The sequence below is a fragment of the Coffea eugenioides genome, chromosome 5, assembly GCF_003713205.1.
Source record: "Coffea eugenioides isolate CCC68of chromosome 5, Ceug_1.0, whole genome shotgun sequence".
Lineage (NCBI taxonomy): Eukaryota > Viridiplantae > Streptophyta > Magnoliopsida > Gentianales > Rubiaceae > Coffea > Coffea eugenioides.
In genome coordinates, this window is record NC_040039.1 from 45381999 (window position 1) to 45402177 (window position 20179).

The 20179-nt window shown below is 36.0% G+C and overlaps 3 protein-coding genes, 1 non-coding gene and 1 pseudogene across 4 annotated transcripts; all 5 read right to left on the bottom strand.

Annotated features, from left to right (window-relative positions):
• Positions 1 to 1572: 1572 nt before the first annotated feature.
• On the bottom strand, positions 1573 to 5397 carry LOC113772553 (annotated as a pseudogene).
• A 1365-nt stretch (positions 5398 to 6762) lies between these two features.
• On the bottom strand, positions 6763 to 7870 carry LOC113771836 (cytochrome P450 CYP72A219-like). The gene is made up of 3 exons (XM_027316390.1): positions 7610 to 7870; positions 7130 to 7192; positions 6763 to 7017 (listed from the first exon to the last, which is right to left on the bottom strand). The coding sequence occupies exons 1-3, from the start codon at positions 7868 to 7870 to the stop codon at positions 6763 to 6765; spliced, it is 579 nt and encodes a 192-aa protein (XP_027172191.1).
• A 915-nt stretch (positions 7871 to 8785) lies between these two features.
• LOC113772319 (cytochrome P450 CYP72A219-like) lies at positions 8786 to 12832 on the bottom strand. The gene is made up of 5 exons (XM_027316911.1): positions 12321 to 12832; positions 10808 to 11025; positions 10230 to 10480; positions 9620 to 10004; positions 8786 to 9445 (listed from the first exon to the last, which is right to left on the bottom strand). The coding sequence occupies exons 1-5, from the start codon at positions 12613 to 12615 to the stop codon at positions 9014 to 9016; spliced, it is 1581 nt and encodes a 526-aa protein (XP_027172712.1). The 5' UTR covers positions 12616 to 12832; the 3' UTR covers positions 8786 to 9013.
• Positions 12833 to 15884: 3052 nt separating this feature from the next.
• LOC113771837 (cytochrome P450 CYP72A219-like) lies at positions 15885 to 16726 on the bottom strand. Its single transcript, XM_027316391.1, has 2 exons — positions 16412 to 16726; positions 15885 to 16310 (listed from the first exon to the last, which is right to left on the bottom strand). Exons 1-2 carry the CDS (start codon positions 16724 to 16726, stop codon positions 15885 to 15887), a joined length of 741 nt encoding a protein of 246 aa, XP_027172192.1.
• A 2264-nt stretch (positions 16727 to 18990) lies between these two features.
• On the bottom strand, positions 18991 to 19097 carry LOC113772668. Its single transcript, XR_003468630.1, has one exon. It is a non-coding gene; the product is annotated as a small nucleolar RNA R71 (small nucleolar RNA).
• Between the last annotated feature and the right edge of the window lie 1082 nt (positions 19098 to 20179).

The following is a 20179-nucleotide window of genomic DNA, read 5'->3' on the forward strand; positions in this document are numbered from 1 at the left end:
ATTATTATCGAATGGATATATTTCTTGCAACAATTGCGAGAGTTACATAGCAAGTTTAATGATCATACCGTGGAATTGCTTGTTTTGAGTACTGCTTTAGATCCTAGAAATGGATTTATGCTGCTCAAGATTGATGATATTTGTAAACTTGCAGAGAAGTTCTATCCGAATGATTTTATGGAGCAAGAACTAGTACGTCTAAGAATAGAACTTCAACATTTTGAACTCGACATTTCAAATCATCCTGAATTGCAAGAATTATCTGGTATTCATGAGTTATGCCAAGGCTTGGTGAAGACAAGAAAATCAGTAATATATCCTCTTATTGATAGATTGATTAGACTTGTTCTTACTCTTCTTGTATCAACTGCAATTACAGAGTGGACATTTTCAATTATGAAAATAATCAAGACAAAACTCCAAAACAAGATGGAAGATAATTTCTTGAATGATTGTCTAACTGTGTATATAGAAAAGGAAGTTGCTGAAAAATTTAGCAGTGATTCAATCATAGATGAATTTAGTTCTATGAAAGAGTGTAGAGCTCAATTTACTTTTAAGAAAAGATGTTGAAATTTCGAAGTATGTTAACATAACTTTTATCTTTTTTCAATTGAAAATAGTTACATTTATATTACATGGTTGTATATATATATATATATATATATATATATATATATTGCATAGGTGACATATTGGAGAGTGTCTTCTCATAATGTGCAAATTGGATGGTTTGTGATGCTATAAGATATTTAATCAAAGGTTATCTTTTTTGTTAATTTTTGTTATGACTGTATTGCATATTGATGAATAGACGTACCTTTATAATTAAATTTAATATTTGATATTTTTAGATGTGATATATTTAAATAGAAGAAAATTATTTTGAACATAATATATTAAGATAATTTTATTAGGAAAAAATTTTGGCCCCCCAAAAAAAAATTCCTGGCTCCGTCACTGTCAGAATCGGCTTTGAAATTCATTCTTGATTGTTTCTAGCAGAAAAAAGAAGAATGAGAAAATATTTTGGACCCACAGTAGAGCACATTTATGTCGAGTAACTACATAGTATTGCTAGCTAAGAAAAATTAAATGAAGATTTAAAACGCCGACGTTAACTGTCTTGTCTCTTATTCCTCCACTATTCTTTTCTCTTAAATTGATATTTCAACAATCATCATAGCATTTTAAACGATAATAACAATATATATATATATATATATATATGTATAGCTAATCATATTTTTTACACATTTCCTCAGAGTTGCATTATGCAAAGGGTCAAACCACAATATTCTAAAAGTTTTGGTCTTAAAAGTCATTCTCCTTTTATTTGACTAATTCTTCCTGCCGGCCTGCTTCTCTTCAGCCTAAAATTGCTCCCCACTTGTTCGTATTCTTCTTATGTTCTATTCCGCGACCTTTTCCATTTCCTACATTGTTAAACCGTGGAACGAATTGCCAGCCTGCAATGTTCAAGGCAAGCCCATTTTAGATCTAAGAGAAAATATCAATCTTCAAAAAACTTCATAGCAAATTAAACAAAGATTGATAACAAGATTTCTTGTTTTACAGTTTCTTCAAGATCAAATGAGCTCCATACTGGGGTTGAAGAGTGAGCACAACTTGAGGAGCCTGTGCATAACTCGGCGAAAGCTCCCAAGAAAAGCGCCGTAAGATCAAAGCCAGCGCCATCTTTGCTTCCAGCATAGCAAAATTTTGCCCCATGCAAGTTCGAGGTCCCCAACCAAATGGAAAGAACGAGAGATTGCCTTTTGTAGCCTTTGAAACTCCTTCACTGAATCTTTCTGGATTAAATTCCTTCGCATATCACCCCACACAGCGACGGAGCCAGGATTTTTTTCATGGGGGGCCAAAATTTTTTCGAACAAAATTATTTTAATATGTTAAGTTTAAAATAATTTTGATCTATTTAAATATATGGCATCTTAAAATATCAAATATTAACTTTAATTATAAAGATATGTCTATTTCATAAATATGTAGCATAGTCATAACTAAAATTAAGACAAGAAATAACCTTTGATTAAATATCTTATAATATCACAAATCACCTAAGTTGCACATTATGAGAAGATGCTCCAATATGTCACTTGTGCAAAAACAAAAATATAACTATGCAATATAAATATAACTATTTTCAATTAAAAAGAGATAAAAATTATGTTAACATATCTTGAAATTTCATACTCTTTTATTAAACGTAAATTGAGCTTTACGTTCTTTCATAGAACTAAATTCATCTATAATTGAATTAATGCTAAATTTTCGAACAACTTCCTTTTTTTATGTACATTGTTAGACAATCATTCAAAAAATTATCTTTTATCTTGTTTTGGAGTTTTGTTTTGATTATCTTCATAATTGAAAATGTCCATTTTATAGACTATAGAACGAAGCAAGGATTTTTTCCTTGGGAGGGGGGCCAAAATTTTTTTTAACAAAATTATCTTAATATGTTATATTCAAAATAATTTTCATCGATTTAAATATATGACATCTTAAAATATCAAATATTAAATTTAATTATAAAGGTATGTTTATTTCATAAATATGCAGCATAGTCATAACAAAAATTAGGACAAGAAATAACATTTGATTAAATATCTTATAACATTACAAACTATCCAAATTGTACATTATGAGAAGATGATCCAATACGTCACTTGTGCAAAAATAAAAATATAACTATGCAATATAAATATAAATATTTTCAATTAAAAAAAGATAAAAGTTATTTTAGCATACCTTGAAATTTTAACCTATTTTCTTAAAAGTAAATTGAGCTTTACATTATTTCATATAACTAAATTCATCTATAATTGAATCAGTGCTAAATTTTTGAACAACTTCCCTTTTTTTATGTATATTGTTAGACAATTATTCAAGAAATTATCTTTTATCTTGTTTGCAGTTTTGTTTTGATTATATTTATAATTGAAAATGTCTGTTCTATAGTAGTAGTTGATACATGAAGAGTGAAAACAAATATAATCAATCTGTTAACAACATGATAGATCACTCAATTTCTTGTTTTTACCAAGCCTTCAAGTAATTATTTGTATATTTGTATATGGGTCCACAAGAGGATAGATCACTAATTTTAAATTTTTTTTATCAATTAGGCTAAGTTGTATATTTGTATATGGACCAATAAAGTAATTATTTTTATTTTAGCCCATTCATAATTATGAATTGAGTCTTTTATTATAATATATCAAACTGGGTCAATTTACTATGGATCATCAAATTATATGTTTAATTTTTTGAATGTTAAATAATTAGCACAATAAAAAATAAATAACTTTTTTTGAAGAAAAAATTAAATCAAAAGTGGCTAATTCACACACACACACACACATATATATAAACTCTCAGTATATAAACTAAAATTGTAAAAAATTAGGGGGTCAACTTTGTTTTATACATATATTTACATACTATGAATTAAAAATTCAAAACTTATGGGGGATCATGGCCCCCTCAGCCCCCTTGGCTCCATCATTGACCCCACAAGTCTTTGTCCTGCTGCAGCAAGACTGGGGCCACAAAGATGAACATTCCTTCTGGAAGTGACAGTTTGCCTAATTTAGTTTCTCCGGGAATCATTCAAAAAAGCATCGCTGCCAGTGGATATAGCCTTAGAACCTCGTTAAGGATCATGGTAAACTTTGAAAAATAAATGTAAACAGAACAATGATTGGCGGAGATTGGAGCAAATATCAAAAAGTGCTAAGATGGGAGCATAATTTTGCAAGTTATACTTACAATTTTGAGGTGATTTAATTTACTAATATCAGGTTCATTGTTGTCAAAAACCTGTAGAACCTCATCTCTGGCACGAGCCTGCCAATCAAAATGTTGACTCAATAAAATTAATGTCCAGGCGAGCAATCCTGAGGTTGTCTCTTGTCCAGCCAAATAGAATAGCTTGCACTCCTCAATGACTTCTTCAAGGCTCATGCAGTTCTTATTTCCATGTTGTCGGATCTCATTAAAATTGGATTCCAATAAAATACGCAACAAGTCATCACTTGTAGCTTCACCTGTTTGAATTTCCTTCAGCCTTTCGTTGATATTGCCCATAACTAATGAGTTTACTTCCTTGAAAATCTTCTGCATTCTTTTGTTTCTTTCTGTTGGCACAAAACTGAATGCAAAATAGCAATAACCAAATAAGCTAAATGATACAATTACAAACTAGAAATTGAAAGACAGTACCGTACCTCCACCCTGGAAGGCAAATGGATTGCATAACTTGCTCAATATACAAAGCCTGTTCTCTTTGGAGTTCAAAGATCCTTCGCCCTTTTTCATGGTTGCTACCAAAAGCTGTTCTTGAAATTACATCACCAGTAAATGTTTGAAGCTAAGGCCACACATCTAATTCAAAAGATCCTTCTGCGGAGGCAAGGTTCTCCCATTTGCTTAACATCTCATTACAACTCAGATAAAATGCTGGCACCATGTACTACATGTGAAGAAGAATCAACAGCGTAAGTCTTCCAGCTTTTATGTTCTTCATTAATCAAAAAGTAAGAATGGAAATATTATTCAGTGAAATTTTAAAATTGGAAAGGCTGCATTTGGTTCTTTATCTGGACTAGATTGGAACCATAACTACATTTATATGATGCAATACCAAACACTAGCCAGTCCCATGTCTGATAAATAACAAGAAACGTTCAAAAGCGTGTAAGATATTGAAACAGCACCAAATTTCAGCAGAAAAAGCTAGAAACAACCTTCAATTTCTCTACATGAAATGCAGGATTCAATAATCTTCTGTGTTTGGCCCATTTTTCTGTATCCAGGCTAGCAAGTCCTAGTGCTAGAAGTTTACTGATTGGATTTGCCCGAGGCTTCTGACAAGTACAAATTTTTTTGTGAAGACCTAATTTACTTGTTCAGGATCCAAGATAACCATTGCCGGCCTTGGTCCAAGCCAAAAAAAGCTATTTTTACCTACAAAATAATTTTTGATAAGCAACTTATCCACTCTTTTAAAAAAAAGATTGGGTCAACCCATATATGAAATGCATGATTGCCGAAAAAACACAGCAAACCAAATAGTCTTCGGGCAAATTTGGAGAACAAACCTTTATGTTGCATTGTTTCATTGATGAAGGGCATGATTCTAGGCAGGATATCATCTGTTAAAGAAATTGGTTTGGACTTAGCCTCCTCAAGCATCCTTCCCATGTCTCTGGTGTCTCCAAACAAGAACCCGTAAGAGTTTCCCTGTAGACCTTGCCGCCTGAGGCGTTTCTCCATCTTCTTTGGTGTGATCCAAGCCCAATTCAAGAATCTCCATGCCCCGATGAGAAGAACTATAACTGATGAAGCTCCAATCGAGCTATAGAAAAAGTCCATTTTCTCTGATGCGCTTCCACTCCTTCAGTCAAACTTTCTGCTGGCAGGGGGAACTTGCTAAGCGGTTAGTTATTAAGGAGGGAGAACCTCAACTTTGGGACACATCATTCTGAAATCTATGCATATCCATCTGTAAAATCGGTAAAGACAAAGTAGCTTGAAGGTATGTTCTATGTTTACGGCATCTGCATAAATGGAGATGCTCTGCGACTTCAACACTCACCTATAAAGGACATTTGAGCCTTTATTATTCTTGTTTATGGTAAAATGATTTTTCTACTCGTTCACTTAAATTACGCTTAATTTACTATATGAACACACATAATACAATTATTATATCCTCTGTATTTAAACGCTTTCCTGGTAACTACACTTTTTGTAAAAATATTAGCACTCTTGAGGCCCTCCTGACAAATCAACAAAGCTAGATTATCCTGCAAACCTGGCAAATCACCATCAAAAGTCTTTTTCTATCTGCCTTCTAGAAAGGAGTCAGTTCAATAAATAGAACTTGAGAATTTGACTTTTGATTTACCGTAAAGAAGAAGAAGAAAACTTCAACCGGCCAACTCATCTGAACAGTCATCCATGGCTATTGTTAGAATAGCTAATCTTTGAGCAGTCATCCATGGCTATTATTAATGTGCTAATGAGTAATAACAATTTGCACCCCTCATCTGAACCATAAACAATTAATTGTAGCACTGTTGAACAAAAAAGTAATTGTAGCACTAAAGTGCATTGTGTTTTTGCTGGAATCTATTTAAAGAAAAAACATTTTGTGGCTACAGTCAAATGAAAAGATTTTAGTACCCTAATGTAATAGATGCAGATTAGGAGTATCAAAGTCCTTTTCATTTAAAAATAGCAAGGGAAATTCAAGGGTTTGCAAATTAGCTAAACAAAGTGCTGCAAATTGATAGCACGAGGTACAGAAGTCCTAAAACTGATAATTGAAGATAGTTTAGGGGAAAATGCTGCAATAAGCTTTGGATGTAATTTTAAATACTTGAGCATGAGAAGGTCGCATGTAGAACTATATCTAAGGATCAAGAATTTTGATGCGAAAAATGGCGAATTTTTTTGTTACAGTCTTGACTCTCAATGGTTTGGAAACAAAAGATCAATGTGAAATTTGTTTTTGATCAACTGCGTCCTATAATGCAGTCCTTTTTAACCTATTAACATTAATACTTTGCAAAATAGCAGTAACTCCAAAATCTTATTGTAATTGCACCAAAAGTTTATTAAACCTTACAGAAGCAGCAACCTAAAAGGCTAGCAAGATAAGCAACATGTAGCAATTACAGAAGTCCTGGAATCGCTGGCGTTCATGAAGGAGATGATTCAGATAACAGATTTATTTTACAGTTTCTTCATAATCAACTGAGTACCATACTGAGGATGAAGCAGGGTAAGAAACAAGTATAGGGCATGCGTATACAATGGAGAAAGCTCAAAGGAAAAGCGCTGTAAAATTAAAGCTAATGCCATTTTTGCTTCAAGCAGAGCAAAGTTTTGCCCAATGCACATCCGAGGTCCCCCACCAAATGGCACAAAACACGGCTGGCCCTTAGTAGCCTTTGCAACTCCCTCGCTAAATCTCTCCGGGTTGAATTCCTTTGCATCATCACCCCATAAACTTGGATCATGAAGTAGCAAGATTGAAGGCATCAAGACAATCATTCCAGCAGGTGGAGATTAGTTCCCCTAATTTAGTGTCTTCGTTAACCCTCCGGGAAATCATAACTCCTGGCGTATATAGTCTTGGAACCTCATTAAGGATCATAGTCACCTGTAAAAGAAGAATTACAAACCGATGCTTAAATGGAGTGTGAACTTCGTTCCAAGAGAAGAAAATTGTAAGATAACTATCCAGACAATGTCAACTAATAGCTGTTGCCTACTAGAAAGCAGAAACATTACACTACACTCGGATATCGTTGTGCTTCAGGTAATGGCAAAAGTAAAACATGTCCTGAGTGAATGGAATGTTAAGCTATGATATTCCTTATGAAGTCTTCTGCATCCGAACCCACGAAACTAATTATTCATCAAAAGAGAACCTAAAAAACAAGTCTGAAATGTGGCCAACATTCATGAAATTCGAGTTTAGTCACTGCAGATTGGTGAAACAAAACTGAAATTCTTGAATAATATCAAACTATTCTGTCATCAGAGCTTGTCCTCTTGATAAATTGAAGCTACTTACAATTTTCAGCCAATTTAAATCTTCAAAATCCGGTATATTGTTGCCAAAGACCTGAAGAATCCCATCCCTAGCACGAGCTTGCCAGTCTGAATGCTTGCTCAACAAAATTAGCGTCCACACAAGCAAGATTGCAGTTGTCTCATGTCCAGCAAAAAAGAACAGCTTGCACTCCTGAATGACCTCTTCAGAAGTCATCCCAAACCTTTCATTCCCATGTTCTTGGATCTCCTTGAAGTTGGGTTCTAGAAGTAAACCCAACATGTCACTATGAAAATTTTCTTCATATTTTTTGTTTCTTTTACGGAATATCTAGTAATGTGATAGGACGATTTTCTGCAGCAAATCAGCCTTGGATTGATCTCTTTATAGATTAAGAGATGTCACATGTTGGTTATAATCATCCAAGTGATGACCTTTCATTACTAAAGTTGTTACTTCTATTCTAATAGTACTTGAATGATTAATTGTTGTACTTCACACTTGAATGAACAGCCACAAATTTTGTTATTTTGTGAACCTTGAAACCTTTCATCTTTTGAAAATCTCCGACAAATTCATGGTGATTAAAAATTTTGCAAATAAAGTCAACTCAACTGAGATAATTAGATTCTCTGTAGTTTAATTTCTTCAACAAATGTTTGACCAGGAAGAAAAAATGGTGAGTATAGCCTTAAAACCTCATGCAAGATCATTGTGATATGTGAGAAATGGAAGGAGACTACTTAAGACAATTTATTGGCATATGAGAAGCTGCAACCTATCATGAGTTGACTTATATCTTTTAGGTTAAAAGTTCTTTTACGTACAATATGCCATAGATTTTGGTATATAATTGACTTAAAATCTTTTAGGTTATACAGACCATCAAATTGTGATATTTTTGGTCCCAGCAATGTGTTGCAAAATCTATTCTCTAGCACGTTCTTGCTAGTCTGGGCAGATGCTGAATACAACAGCTTACACTCTTCAATAATTTCTCTTGTAATCGCACAGAATTTCGTCTTGTCTAAGCTGCATTGGAGATCCACTTACCACGAAGAAATATTTTTGAATACTAGCTAATAAGATTTACAGACTACTGATTAATGTTTGAGAACAGCTGTTAAATGATTTTAAGCCATGACAAGCCATTTGTTTTCTCCATTATCAAAGAAAAAGGAAAGATCTCTTGCAAAATTAAACAAGCAGATGTAATATTTCTCTCTTAATTTGCCGTGAGAAATACATTACGTGAATCTGTACTGCTATATTCATACAGATCCATTGACATACCGAACTGGGCGGGACTTAAACTAGTTTACAAGCAAAGTTAAGCATAGAAGATGGTGCTTTATTTCGTTAAAAGATAATCTGCTGCCACATACCGGGCTAGCAAGTCAAGTCATATATATGAAACAACAAAAACTATATTATCTTCTGCAAAATCAAGTGAGCTCCATACTGGGGTTGAATTAGTGCTGTAGCCGTTCCAGGAGCATGAGTATAAGATGGTGAGAGTTCCAAGGAGAAGCGTTGCAGAATCATAGACATTGCCAATTTTGCTTCCAACATGGCAAAATTTTGTCCAATGCAAATGCGAGGTCCCCAGCCAAATGGAAAGTATGCAACCTGGCCCTTTGTTGCATGTGATACTCCTTCAGCAAACCTCTCAGGCTTGAATTGCTTCACGTCCTCGCCCCATATATCAGGGTCATGATGCATCAGCATTATTGGCAACGTGATTTGCACTCCAGCCGGGAGAGTTAAATTTCCTAATTTAGTTTCTTGAGTAGTTCTTCGACTCATTATAGCCACTGGTGGATACAACCTTAAAACCTCATGCAAGATCATGGTGACCTATGAGAAGGGGACCAAAAAAAAAAAAAGTGCGAGCGTAATTAGGATGTCTATGTAGATGAGAAGCTTCGATGAACTTCGTTAGTATGTCTCTCCTGCCATTAGTGCAATATTTCAAATCAATGAAATGATCATTGCTAATTTTATGTTTTTCAAAGAAAAAGATTGGCTTACAATTTTGAGGTGATTTAGCCCCTCAAAGTCCGGATCCTTAGTTGCAAATTGTTGCAAGACCTCCTCTCTAGCACGTGCCTGCCATTCGGGGTACCTGCAGAGTAAGACCATTGTCCAAACGAGTAGCGCTGAAGTAGTCTCCTGGCCAGCCAAATAGAACAGCTTGCACTCATCAACAATTTCTTCGGTAGTCATACCAAAGTCCTTGTTTCCATGCTTCTCGATTTCTTGAGAATTGGATTGAAGCATTAATCCCAACAAGTCATCAGAGCCGGCTTCTCCTGCTCTCATTGCCTTTCTTCTTGTGTTGATCATTTCCCTTACTGAACCATTAACTTCTCTGGCAATTTGTTTCATTCTTCTGTTCCTCTTGGCTGGCAAGAACCTAACAAAGATCATAGTTTAGCCAAAAAAAAAAAAAAAAGCAAGAACAAACTATGTTTGCAGCAATGTTTTTGGCTCCATTTTTAAATGACTTTGGCGTATCTCATATGTTAAAATTCCCATCTAAGGCAGTCTTTCATGATCATTGTCCACTCATGATTTTCAAAGCATTGATTTCTAGGAGTCACAATTTTCTACAGCGCTCAAGAATTCATGATCAATCTACCTAAATCCTGGGATGTTGATGTACACCGACCGTGCTGCCTGCATCAAATGCTCAGTTTGCTCTCTCTGGAGCTCAAAGATCCTTCTTCCTTCTTCATAGTTGCTGCCAAATGCTGTACGAGAAATTGCATCGCTGGAAAGAGCTTGAAGATTGGGCCAAACATCCACTTCAGCCAACCCCTTTGGTGAAACAACATTCTCCCATTTCGTCACCATCTCACTTGCACTTTTATAAAAGGCTGGGAGCATAAGCTGTTTATCCATAAAAGAAAAGAAAATCAGTGACAGAAACTACTCCATATTGAAGGCTACTTAGTAAATAAATGATGCAATTTACTAAGGACTGTCCAATACAGAGAGTGTTTTCAATTTTAGGATATAATAAATGTGTGTGTGTGAATTTATATGATTATTTTACCATAATTTACTCGCACTAATGAGTATTTACAGGTCATCCGTTCAAAAAAAAAAAGATTAATCTTTTCTACACTGTTAGTGTATACACAGACGGAGCTGGATGAATACCGCATCATATGAATTTGAAACCCCATAAAATGATTAAATTAGAGAGAAGAGAACCTTCAATTTCTCAACGTGGAAAGCTGGGTTGAGGAGCTTTCTTTGTTTGGCCCATTTTTCTCCCTCATGGGACACTAGTCCTTGAGCCAGTAATCTGCCGAGTGGATTAACACGGAGCTTCCGGAAAACATCAACCTTTTGTGTAACTGCCTTTATTAGATTAGGGTCCATGATCACCATGGCAGGTCTCGGCCCAAACCATAAATATGTATTTTTACCTGGAAGTTAGAGCCGCTTGGATTAGGGGCCCAAAACTGGAAAGTATAAATAGTTAAATGCCTTCCACTAGGAAAGGATAATAAAATCAAGTGTTTCAAAAAATAAAAATACAAGGGCAAAATACTAAAATAATTCAAATTCTTCAAAATTTTTTTTTTTTTTTTGCATCAATCAAACTAATAAACTATTTAAAGTGATTCAATCAACTCATTTCCATCACATTCCATCAAAATCTTCTATTAAGTTAACTATTCAGAATGTCAAGCACGGGCAATTGGTAGGGATAAAATTGACATTTCTTCTCATCCACCTCCCTAATCGACTACAACTCTTCATTCTCATCAAGTTAACCCCCAAAACCTTGAGAATTTGGTTTTAAACGATTGGAAAAGAGACAAAATGTCATTTTTGTTCCTGCCAAATTGCACACATCCATTAGCTTGGCGGGAGATGTTGACGGGATGGACTGATTGAAACTTTTGAGTACTATAATGGGTTAATTGACTCAAAAAAAAATGAATGGTTTCTATGAGAATTTTTGTAGTTTGGGGGGTTATAGTGCACTTTATCGAAAAAAGAATTGAAAAAAGATTCACAAAGATAGTAAAACAAACAAACCAAAAATAGAAATTAAAAGAAAACAAGAAAGGAAACTTGAAGTCTAAAGTTTATTGGGAGCATAGATTTTTGTCGGAACTAAAATAATCCTCGTTTTGTTTATTTGATCATTTGATTGCTTATTTAATCTGATCATAATTGATTTCAAATTCAAGATTCAATCTTCATTGTCAAATGACATGCAGAATTACTGATAATCAATTAATTATTAGGATGTCCATATTCTAGTAGGACGAAATAATAAATATCAGCTGTATTGAGGCCCTTTATGACAATTCCAAGTTGCAAAACAATAACAAACGGAAAAAAAAAATACAAAAAGACCAAGAAAAACGACCATCCTAAAATACAAAAGCTGAAAGGGAAATCATATACCCTAATACTATAATATTACTCGTATTTAAGTACGAAATACATCAGTCTGAAAAATCAATTGTCCGTACAGGTTGGCTGAGTATATCTTATTCACTATTTTCCTTTTTTTTTTTTTCCTCCTTTTGGGGTAAGTATCTTAGTCACTATTTTTCAACATCGAAAAGAAAAGGAGGTAAATGATATTCTATCTAACCAAAAGCAGAAAAAAGGGGGAAAAAAAAAAAAGGAGCTCATACGAGGGACAAAAGAGGTTACGAGGCAAAGAGAAGGAAGCAGAGTTGATGAGAACAATAAATACTACCATATTTCTTAACGGCTCCAAGATATTGAGGAATAACTCTTGGTACGATGTCGTCGGAGAGATTAAGATTCTTGGACTGGGCTTCTGTGTACAGGGTCGACATCTCTTTGAAGTCTCCATGGAGCAGCTTGTAAGGGTTTCCCCGGAAACCTTGCTCTTTCAGATGTTTCTCCAGCTTCTTCGGTCTAAACCATACCCAGTTCAAAGCTTTCCATGAGACTACTACTACTAACAGAAGAAGAAGAAGAAGACAAGAAGAATACACAGTAAAGGTTGAGACATAGGTGGCTTCCATGTTGTGTTTTTGTTTTGTTGGTTTTCTTGTGAGATTTCTACCTTTGTCGAGTGCAAATTTACATTCAGGTTGGGGCGATGATAACCTTTGGTCTTGTGCGTCCGCACGGCTATCCGTTTATTACTTGGAGAAGGGAGAAAAGGAGGAACTTTCAGCTCAGCATAGCATGATTGACTTGGTACAAGTTTCTATGTTACCATGTGATAAGAGAGTACACGAGAATTTGGAGCCTATATCTATATATATATTTCTCGGATTTTAGAGCAAAGTTTTTTTTTTTTTTTGGGTGCAATTGAGAGGACCTCCAAGCCAATTTAATTTAACTGGACCTTTAAGGCAATTTAATTAGAAGAACAATTTTGTCACAGAATTAGAAGGATATTCGAACTTTGCATAAACCCTATCGGAAAAACAAACATAGAGTGGAAATTTTAATTAAAGGCTAAATTTTTATGTGCTTTAAAATGTTGAACAGTTATTTTTCTTTGGTAAGTAAATTTCTGAACAATTATTTTTGTACAGAAACACTAAAAATTTTGCTAAACTTAAAACGTTACATGTGTTCAAATCTCTCCTTTTCCTTTCTCATTTTTTAAATACCACCCCTTCCTTATATGTGTGAATGTAGAGGACGTGACATTTAAAGCACACATAGAAAACACTTTCAATTGTAGATAATTCTTAAGTACACTAAACTTCGAAAATGTTATGAACATGGCTGTATTGAGTGTAGAATTTTATGTGGTGGAACTGAATAAAATTTCTGTGGCATTTCTGTGAGTTTTAGGTGGAAATCATAAATACGGTAGTGTGACAGCTAAAGTAGACAGACTGAGACAGCTTAGGAAACTGGCTAGCAAGGTCAGATGTTCTAGAAGAACAGAATAGACTAGACAATGAAACGCGCACTCAATTTCAACAAATTGATTAATATTGTACTGGCAACAACCAAGCTGTGTCAGCAGTTATTGAAGGCATCTGGAAGAAACTATTGAAAGTGGAAAATTCATTTGCAAAAAATTCATTTTATAAGAGGTTGAAAGAGCAGAACATTATTATAATTGTTCAAAAATCATGATGCATTAATTAGCTGTGACACTGCGATTAATTAGCTTAAGAAAGATATGGAATTTGCAAAATCAAATATTTTAGACGAAATCAATTTTATGTACAGGGTTAGCATAAATTTCAACAATCCTCTGATTTTAATGCCTAAATATTCAATTATTACATGGGAAAAATCTGGAACATGGAATGAGTCAAACTAAGTGTTCGGATAGGAGATTATTTGGGATAATTTTTTAAAAAAATATTATATCATAATTTTTTTTGATGTGATGTATATGAGATAAAAAAAATAATTAAAAAATACGTTAATAATGAAAATAAATAAATCTCAATGAACAAAGCACTATCCAAACAAAAATACAAACTAGATGACCTATGCCATGACGATGGCAGATAATCCTTCTCGAGGAAAAATATGCCCAAGCTTTGTTTTCTTTCCAAGTATGTTAAATTTATCCTTAAATATATCTATGCCCTTTATGTTTTGAGCTGTCCAAACTGTCTTTTCCTCTTGTCGTGGGAGCTGAGCTGAAATATGATAATCAGGTGAAAAATAAATTAATAAATTAAAACCTGAAGTCATGAAGTCAACATACAGAATGGGGTAAATTATGGTAAATTACTATACCAGCCCGTTCTTCTAAAATTTTTATCACACAATCTCCCTATTATTCCACAATATCCAATTGATGCCCCGTGACTTTGTGTAAAAGCAAGACCTAATAAATTACAAAGGAATGTGCATAGTTGTTTTAAATTTGAATACCTCATTAGTGGTCTCAATGGTTTATTATTATTATTTTTCAAAATAAATCTGAAGACTAATAATTTCGGGGAGAGTTAGATGTCTTTAAATGGAAAGTACATGTAGAAGGACAAAAAGGAGTACTGGCAAATGGCAACAAAATAGGGAACAAATCAAAATGAATTTTATTCAAGAATCATAGAGAGTTCCTAAAACAAAATTTTTTTTTTTTGAGAGCAAGCAGATTAATTAAGTTGTTATATGGTAGTCCTTTTTAAGTATAGAGCAAAACTATAGCCCTTTGAGTAGAGTGGTTTTTACCAATTTGGCTAAACTTTGCAATTGTTGTGCTTAATTTTGTTGTCGATTTCGTGTGACTATTTACAATTGGCATGCCAAAAAGGCCGAAGAGTGGGAATTGCTGTATTAAAATTATATAGTTCCAATTAAATTTCGTATTACCGTCTTAAAGTAGAGAAAATGAGCATATCACTAATAGCAAAATGAGGTTAACATATTCATTTCATTTTTTTTTCCTAGTAGGGGAGGTGTGAGGGTTTAAGAAGTAGCAAGGGAAAAAGGGAGATTAGAACCTAAAAACTCTATATTCAGGGTCTCAACCTTCAAATTTAGCCACTAAGCCAATGTCTTCTCGGCGCATATTCATTTCATTTGATGATTCTAAGTGACCTTGCAGTGGATAGTTAATCAGAGCCGGACTATGATATCGATTGCCGCCTGAAATTGCAGTTGAATCATAGGCAAATTTATGATATCGATTGTTATGAAAAAGAAGTCAGAATCGGCATTGAAATTCATTCTTGGTTGTTTCTAGCAGAAAAAAGAAGAATGAGAAAATATTTTGGACCCACATTATAGCACATTTATGTCGAGTAACTACATAGTAGTGCTAGCCAAAAAAAATCAAATGAAGATTTAAAACACTACGTTAACTGTTTTGTCTTTTATTCTCCCGTTATTCTGTTCTCTTAAATTGATATTTCAACAATCATTATAACATTTTAAACGATAATAACAATATATTCATATATATATATATATATATATATATATATAAATAGGTAATCATATTTTTTACACATTTCCTCAGAGTTGCATTATGCAAAAGGTCAAACCACAATATTCTAAAAGTTTTGGTCTTAAAAGTCATTCTCCTTTTATTTGACTAATTCTTCCTGCCGGCCTACTTCTCTTCGGCCTAAAATTGCTCCCCACTTGTTCGTATTCTTCTTGTGTTCTATTCCGCGACATTTTCCATTTCCTACATTGTTAAACCGTGGAACGAATTGCAAGCCTACAACGTTGAAGGCAAATTAAACAAAGAGCCCTTAAACAACTTCATTTTAGATGTAAGAGAAATATATCAAACTTCATAACTTCGCAGCAAATTAAACAAAGAGCCCATAAACGGCCATTGATAACAAGATTTCTTGTTTTACGGTTTCTTCAAGATCAACTGAGCCCCATACTGGGGTTGAAGAGTGAGCACAACTTGAGGAGCATGTGCATAACTCGGCGAAAGCTCCCAAGAAAAGCGCCGTAAGATCAAAGCCAGCGCCATCTTTGCTTCCAGCATAGCAAAATTTTGCCCAATGCAAGTTCGAGGTCCCCAACCAAATGGAAAGAACGAGAGATTGCCTTTTGTAGCCTTTGAAACTCCCTCACTGAATCTTTCTGGATTAAATTCCTTCGCATCATCACCCCACAAGTCTTTGTCCTGCTGCAGCAAGATTGGGGCCACAAAGATGAACATTCCTTCGGGCAGTGATAGTTCGCCTAATTTAGTTTCTTCGGGAATCATTCGAAAAAGATTTGCTGCCGGTGGATATAGCCTTAGAACCTCGTTAAGGATCATGGTAACCTTTAGAAAAATAAACGTAAACAGAAGAATGATTAGTGGAGATTGGATCAACTATCAAAAAAGTGCTAAGATGGGAACATAATTTTGCAAGTTATACTTACAATTTTGAGGTGATTTAATTTACTAATATCAGGTTCATTGTTGTCAAAAACCTGTAGAACCTCATCCCTGGCACGAGCCTGCCAATCAAAATGTTGACTCAATAAAATTAATGTCCAGGCGAGCAATCCTGAGGTTGTCTCTTGTCCAGCCAAATAGAATAGCTTGCACTCCTCGATGACTTCTTCAAGGCTCATGCCGTTCTTATTTCCATGTTGTCGGATCTCATTCAAATTGGATTCCAATAAAATACCCAACAAGTCATCACTTGTAGCTTCACCTGTTTGAATTTCTGATAGAGCGGTTATTTGACGCATTTTGCACTGTTATTTTGTCCTAATTTTGGCTATTCACGGTGCTAAGAATTGAAATTTCACTCATATTCGACATTTGTGTGAATTGTAGGTGGTCGGCATAAAAAATGATCTCGCGAGGCAAATTTCCAGAAGATCTTTCATTTCAGAGCGCGGCCACGCCAGAAAAGGTCTACGCTACCTAAAAGACGGACCGTGGTCCACGTGAACCCGGAGCACTGGATTAGAACCTTTAAACAAATTGTGGGCCTCCTAACCCTTTGAAGACTTCTCTGGGGCGGCGGCTATAAAGAAAGGAAAAAGCAAGATTCAGAATCGCAGAGGACTTTTTAGCTTTAGTTTTCTTTTTCTACTTTTTGGTCAGACGCCTTTCTTGACTTTTGTTTTATTCTTCGGCAGCAATTACATTAGAAATTAGATAGCTTTAGTTTTTCCCACTTTTAGGCCGAATGGGTCAGACGCAAAATACTTTTCTTTCCCTTGCTTTTGGCCTTTACGTTTGACTCTTTCACTTCTGTCTCCGAATCTGTACAATTTGCGTGGGCTTTGGCATTGAATTCCGGGATTCAGTACGAATGCCAACGCAGAGATAAGGAAGACGCTTGCCTTTTTCCTTCTTCGCTATTTCACTGTTCCAGATTCTTTGATGTTTGCGTGGATGAAATTAATTAATTCGCGCGAGGCTGATACGATGAGGAGCGGCTAATTTCCTCCTCTACCCAAAGGTTGACGCGAGGGCGCGGTCCATAATATCTGTGAGATCTAATCGAATCTTCATTATTTCTTCCAATTTATTGCTATTCGTGCGTTTCCTGATTTAATCGTTCATGGGTATTGTATTAATTGAATATCATCGGCCGGGTATTTGATTTAATTTAATAGCCTACTGCCACGTTAATTAAATAGAATCCGAAATTATTCATTTAGTTAACACCCCGTGGCAACCACCATAATTGGTTTTATGATGGGGAAACGCAAGATCTAGCTTAAATAAACCCTCTTAGCGTGTTTATTGGTTAAGGTTGGGTTCTTCTAGCTTTAATGCAATTGGGTAATTAAATTCCTACGGTCGTACCTAGAGTTGTTATCTGGTTAGGGAAGCAGTCAATGGTCGTACCTTGACTGTCGAAAAGGTAAGGAAGAACTGGTTGTCAGAGCTTATTGATAACTATAACCAACCTAGTGATGAATGGGTGAAATATCTTTGCATCGATGATCATTTAATTGGACCGTGCCTGAGCAGTTGATCCTTTGGGTGGAATTTTGTTAATTGCTATTTTTAGTGAATTGTGCTTTGTGAGTTAGTTTTGAATTTTGTTTGTTTTATTTTATTTTTATTTGCCTCCCATTGAAAATCCCCCAATTTCATTCTACTAATTTGGAAAGAAATAATTTCCTACCTGCTCCCTGTGGAATCAACCCTACTTGCCATTGTACGCAAAATTAGTATTTTTATAGACAAATCCGGTATATCGGATCAAGCAAACTCTTCGAGAACAGGGTGAATCAAGTAACCCATTGCACACCTAGGGTCCATGCTCCAGTACTTGGATTTGTTCTATAATTATTTAATTGAGGTGGTAATTTAGGACTTTTTAGTAATTATTATGGGCACAGGTTCGGCACCTGTCAATTTTTGGCGCCGTTGCCGGGGAGTTGGCGTTTGGATTATTTGTTTCTTTTCAAATTCAGTTTTTATTTTATTTTTATTTTATTCTATTCTTCTTGGTATTTTTGCTAGTTTATGCCCCGTTCTTCTCGCACAGGTGAATTAGTATACGATCCTGAAGTTGAGAAGGCAGCGCGTAGGCGGAGGCAAGAGACCAAGAAGCGAAAAGAAGGGCCCTTATTTATTGCAAACAAGTCGGTAGAAGACGAAGTAAGTATGGCCAACACCCAAACATTAAGGGAGCTGGCTGCCCCGGAGCTGACTCACCAGCCTTTATGCATCACATTCCCCACTCTGGCTGAGAATACTGCTTTCGAACTGAAGTCGAACTGAAGTCGGGGTTGATTCAACTATTACCTTTTTACCATGGTCTCTCTGGCGAAGAACCTCACAAGCACGTCAAGGAGTTCGAGGTGGTTTGCTCTAGTATGAAACCTCCTGGGTCACTGAAGAGCAAATTAGACTGAGGGCCTTTCCGTTCTCTCTCAAGGATGCAGCTAAAGATTGGCTGTACTACCTACCAGCAGGTAGTATTACCACATGGGCGCAGCTGAAAAAGAAATTCTTGGAAAAATTCTTCCCTGCATCCCGGGCTGCGAGTTTGAGGAAGGAGATCTGCGGCATTAAACAATATCCCGGTGAGTCCTTGTATGAATACTGGGAAAGGTTTAACAAGTTGTGCACTAGATGCCCGCAGCATCAAATTAGTGAACAACTGTTAATCCAATACTTCTATGAAGGGCTCCAATCAACCGATAGGAGTATCATTGACGCTGCGAGTGGGGGAGCACTTGCAAACAAGACACCGAGGGAAGCGTGGGAGCTCATCGAAGCCATGGCAGAGAACTCCCAGCAATTTGGTTTACGTGAGAGCAACCCTCCCCGTAGAGTCAACGAGGTAGAGACTTCATCTATACAGCAGCAACTGTCAGAATTGACGTCTGTTGTTAGACAATTGGCCATGAGAGACACGCCGCGAGCGAAGGTGTGTGGAATCTGTACTAGCATGGACCACTGCACGGACACGTGCCCCATTTTGCAAGAGGACGGGGCGGAACAGGTAAACATGGCCGGAGGCATGCCCGCGCCCCGCAGGCAATACGACCCGTACTCCAATACGTACAATCCGGGTTGGAGGGACCATCCCAATCTCAGTTATGGGAACATGCAACAAAGTTCATTTCCGAATCGTCCACCAGGATTCCACCAGCCATGGCAACCAAAATCTCAACCCTCGTCCTCCAATTCAGGAAGCTCCCTGGAGGACCTAGTCAAAAGCCTGGCCACGACTACTACCCAGCTTCAACAGGAGATCAGATCCTTGGCCGCGAATACCGCGCAGCTCCAGCAGGACACCAAAGCTGACAAGAAGGACCAAGATGTTCGAATAAGCCAACTGGCAACTGCCATCAACCGCTTGGAGTCCCACGTTTATGGGAAACTACCATCGCAACCCGAGGTAAATCCCAGGAATGTAAGTGCCATGACGCTGAGGAGTGGCAAGGAACTGGAAGGGCCTAAAGTGGAAAGTTCAAAAAGCAAAAGTGAAGAGGAGATAGAGAAGGAAATTGAAGAGGAAGGGCGTATTCGCAAGGATCCTAAGGTAACCTTCACTTCTCCGCCCACTATTAAATCTAACTTACCTCCTTTTCCTTGCAGGTTGGAAAAGACAAAGAGGGCAGAAAAGGAAAAAGAAATCCTGGATGTGTTCCGCAAAATTCAAGTAAACATCCCCCTATTGGACGCGATCAAGCAGGTACCCAAGTACGCAAAGTTCTTGAAAGACT